The sequence below is a fragment of the Cucurbita pepo genome, unplaced genomic scaffold (genome assembly GCF_002806865.2).
Source record: "Cucurbita pepo subsp. pepo cultivar mu-cu-16 unplaced genomic scaffold, ASM280686v2 Cp4.1_scaffold000609, whole genome shotgun sequence".
NCBI lineage: Eukaryota > Viridiplantae > Streptophyta > Magnoliopsida > Cucurbitales > Cucurbitaceae > Cucurbita > Cucurbita pepo.
The window spans coordinates 14,141-18,085 of record NW_019646835.1 but is presented as its reverse complement, the minus strand read 5'-3'; the positions used below and the strand labels follow the sequence as shown (position 1 = coordinate 18,085).

The 3,945-nt window shown below is 39.7% G+C and overlaps 1 protein-coding gene and 1 long non-coding RNA gene across 2 annotated transcripts; one reads left to right on the top strand and one right to left on the bottom strand.

The window, feature by feature from the left end:
• Positions 1 to 73: 73 nt before the first annotated feature.
• Positions 74 to 1,856, top strand: LOC111785637. The gene is made up of 2 exons (XR_002813682.1): positions 74 to 333; positions 1,415 to 1,856. It is a non-coding gene; the product is annotated as an uncharacterized LOC111785637 (long non-coding RNA).
• Positions 1,857 to 2,247: 391 nt separating this feature from the next.
• On the bottom strand, positions 2,248 to 3,940 carry LOC111785638 (transcription factor TGA2.2-like; the record flags this gene model as incomplete). The annotated part of the gene is made up of 3 exons (XM_023666012.1): positions 2,248 to 2,596; positions 3,205 to 3,453; positions 3,905 to 3,940. Coding segments are annotated over 3 exons (432 nt in total), but the record flags the coding sequence as incomplete, so codon positions are not given.
• Between the last annotated feature and the right edge of the window lie 5 nt (positions 3,941 to 3,945).

The following is a 3,945-nucleotide window of genomic DNA, read 5'->3' as shown; positions in this document are numbered from 1 at the left end:
TTTCCTAATTCTTTCTAATTTCTAATTTTATATCAGTACCAGATAACATCCACACATGCTCTCTGGCCATTCTGATAAAATATAGATTTAGAAGTTGGAACAATTATTTATATTTCAACAGTCACAAATGGTGAATAACTATCTTTGATATGTTATGGCATAGTATGAAGGACGGCCTATGTAATTTGTCCTGGTGGGCGTCTTTGTTAAAGAAGCTTTTACGTCATTTGGAATGGTAAATTATTTTATTCTCATAGTAATCACGTTTTGCTGCAGTTCTTCCTTACTTGTGCCAAATGTGATTGGCTTGACAACAAGCACGTGGTGTTTGGGGTATGCTTCTAGTCCTTCAACCTTTTTGTTGCGTATTGTAGTGGTAACATATATGATATTTGAAAACGTAAAATTATCTGGTTGATGAGACTCATAGCTTAAATCTTGCCTGGGTCAATCCCTTGGAATGATTCATTGGAGGGAAACATCTCATTATTGTGATTTTTGAATTAAACATACCTCGAGATGTGTTCCCAACCCCCCCAGAATAGAATGTTTCTAGCATTACCATAATCATCCACTGCTAATATCCCTCTGCAATCTAACGTACATGTTTTGCCGGAAAGGCTACTATGGGAATTTTACTATGATCACGTTTCACCACCATTTATTGATAGCCAATTAATGTATGTTAATTTATGCTTGGAGAAATCCCAATTGAGGCTTCTGTGTTCATTTCACTTTGATGCACCAAAATTCCGTTGATTCCTTTCGTGGGAATCTGTAAATCTAATGATTCCTTGGATTTTAACTTGTAACGTTTCTATACCATCAGAAGTGTAAATTCCGAGTGCTAGATTAAAAATGGCCCGAAGAAACTCAATGTGAACGCTTGCCTGGTTTTAATTAATCAGTTGACTAATGATAATTGAAATTGTGCAGCATATTTTTTGCTTGCTTCCATGTTTATGTTTAAAATATCATCATGAGCCCATTGTATTTTTATTTTAGGAAAATGATTTAGGTATTTTAGGAGAAAAATTTAGATATCCGAGGAATAGATGCGTAGCCTATACTATAAATACCCCTCCACTCTACGTAGCTCTTCATCCCAAAAAATACAAAGCACAGAGTGCAACAGTAACAAATGTCTTGTAATCTCTTCTCGATTGGTGTTAATAAAAAGTGCGAGTGTTTTCCACAAAAAGTTGTGTTCAACATGATATACTTGTGTTCCCTGCCTTCGTAGTTGTTCTCGTCCCTGCATATATGTTATGTTACTTATTCGAGCTGTTTATAAGACGAGATGACTACTTTCCTAGCTTCATTTTGTAGTCTAGGCAGGAATTCTCGAATTTTGTCGTTTTTTATTTTCTGCCCCTAGGGTTGTTGTCTTATCATCTTTGTGGTGTTTTTGCAGAGGGTGCTGGGTGATGGCCTTCTGGTTGTCAGGAAGATTGAAAATGTAGCCACTGGCCCTAACAACCGACCAAAGCTGGCTTGCGTTATCGCTGAATGTGGTGAAATGTAAAACTTGAGTTACACACTTCTACTCTGTTGCCCAAAATATATACTTCTCTAATTGCCATTATAGAGTTTAACTTCCCTGCCAGTTTCTGCTGAAATGGAAAGCAGACCATGATTTTTAAGGATGTGAATCTCTTCAATACAATCTACCTTAGGTCCTCGATAGCATCTCGGACGTGTTGTCCGTGGATGCATGTCAGTTTTAACCCGTTTTATTTTACCGTGCTTTCATTTTGTCTTTTCTTTAGCATAGTTGTTTGTTTTCTTTGTATTAGGTAGGCGTACTCCTTGCCACTATTCCTTCCTACTTAAGTTGTATGCTATGAGTGTTGTCGTCTCTTTTTGCTTGCTAGCTTGTAACAAATGTTTTTTTAACGGTTTTCAAAGCTTTTTCTCTAATTCCATTTTAAAAAATCTTTTTTCAAGAAATGGGGTTGGATGTTGTGAGATAGATTTTGTTGCTTGATTTTCTTTAATTGCGAGTTAAGAATTGCAAAATCAATTTGTGAGTTCAAAGTAAGGTTGTAACACTTAGCAATGTCGTGTTTGTCTTAGGCTATTCATTTTGGTTATCCTCGTTCTATGGAGGACATAATTTGCAATTATATTAGATCGAAACGTGTTTCGAAAAACAGGTATGCAAGAGCCATAGAAGCTTGTTGATAGAAAACAATCCTCATTCTAAGCATCCTATCTTTTATATACTCTTTTGGAATAATAGAATTGTTTTCTATCAAAAAAGATACTCGCATTGAATAACATACAGATACAATGATACATACAGATTGTTGCAAGTAGCATCTCTAAATTATCACAAGACAGATACCATATAATCAGGCACACAAATGAAAAATGGAAACTATGGCATTGTTAAATTGTTTTTCTAATAGCTTTTGTCGATATACTTGGGGAGACGTCAAAACGTCATTCACTCTTTTGGACGAGCAAGCCACAGGGAACTAAGGGCTCGTAGTCTAGAGAAGTAATCATGGATTGCAAGAAGAGCACGAGCTGATTGACGAGTTGTCAATATTCGGTGCATTTGTTGCAGTGTTTGTTGTCGTAGATTGTCAGCCTGATATCATTATGCAAAGACCCTAGTTAGAAAAAGTATCTAGGGAAGATAGAAGTAACGGCTCGTGCTCAGGCCCACTGCTAGTAGATATTGTCTTCTTTAGGCTTTTCCTTTTGGGCTCCCCTCAAGGTTTTTAAAACGCATATGATAGAAAGAGGTTTCCACACCCTTATAAAGAATGCTTCGTTCTCCTCCCCAATCGACGTGGGATCTCACAATCCCCTTCCTCCCTTCAGGGCCCAGCGTCCTCACTGACACTCGTTCTCTTCTCCAATCGATGTGAGACCCCTCAATCCACCCTCCTTCGAGGCCCAACGTCCTTGCTGGCACACCGCCTCGTGTCCACTCCTCTTTGGGGCTCAATCTCCTCGCTGGCACTTTGCCCGGTGTCTGGCTCTGATACCATTTGTAACAACTCAAGCCTACTGCTAGCAAATATTGTCTTCTTTGGACTTTTCCTTTTGGGCTTCCCCTGAAGGTTTTTTAAAACACGTCTGCTAGAGAGAAGTTTCCACACCCTTATAAAAAATGTTTCGTTCTCCTCCCCAACTAACAAACCGAATGCAGAATGAGTGTGGGATAAAAGTTCAAAAGAAAGTTAAGCATACCTGGTGAATAAACCCCTCAAGAGTCCCAAGTTTCCCCATGGCCGTGGCCATTTGGCCCATGTAGTTAGCCACATTGCCAGACGCATTCGAAGAGCCAAGAGATCCACTGGACAATGTCTCAGCCAATGATTGCTGCAACGCTTCCATGCCTTGTGACAATGCATCTTCAGTTTGTTGTGAAGACTGCTGCAAGTTTGATATGCCCAACAATTGCTGTTCTGTGAGCGGCTCTAATTGATTTACAAGAAGCTGCAACAAAACCAATCATTTTTTAGTAAAACTCACAGCTTTACATCAAAACATCAGTTTACATCAATAATGCTTAGAAACAAAAAAACGTTCCCAAAGCGGAGGACGAAGGGCAAGGGCAGCTAGTACCACGAGCCCTCTGTCCCACACATCCATTCAGACGAATCGCTCGTGGTTCCCATAGAGGAGGAGGAAGGGCAAGGGCAGCTAGTACCACGAGTCCTCAATCCCACACATCTTTCAGACCAATTGCTCGTGGTTCCCAAAGCGGAGGAGAAAGGGCAAGGGCAGCTAGTACCACGAGCCCTCTGTCCCACACATCTACCCAGACGAATTGCTCGTGGTTTGCTTAATTGGCCATAACGGCTGGCCTTCCAAAAGTTTATATCATATCCTTAGTCTACATATTTGTTGTTCTATAAATATTGTGAGAGCATCAAAATGAGCAGACCTTTAGGAGCTCTGATGAACGGAAACCACCAAGCCACAAAA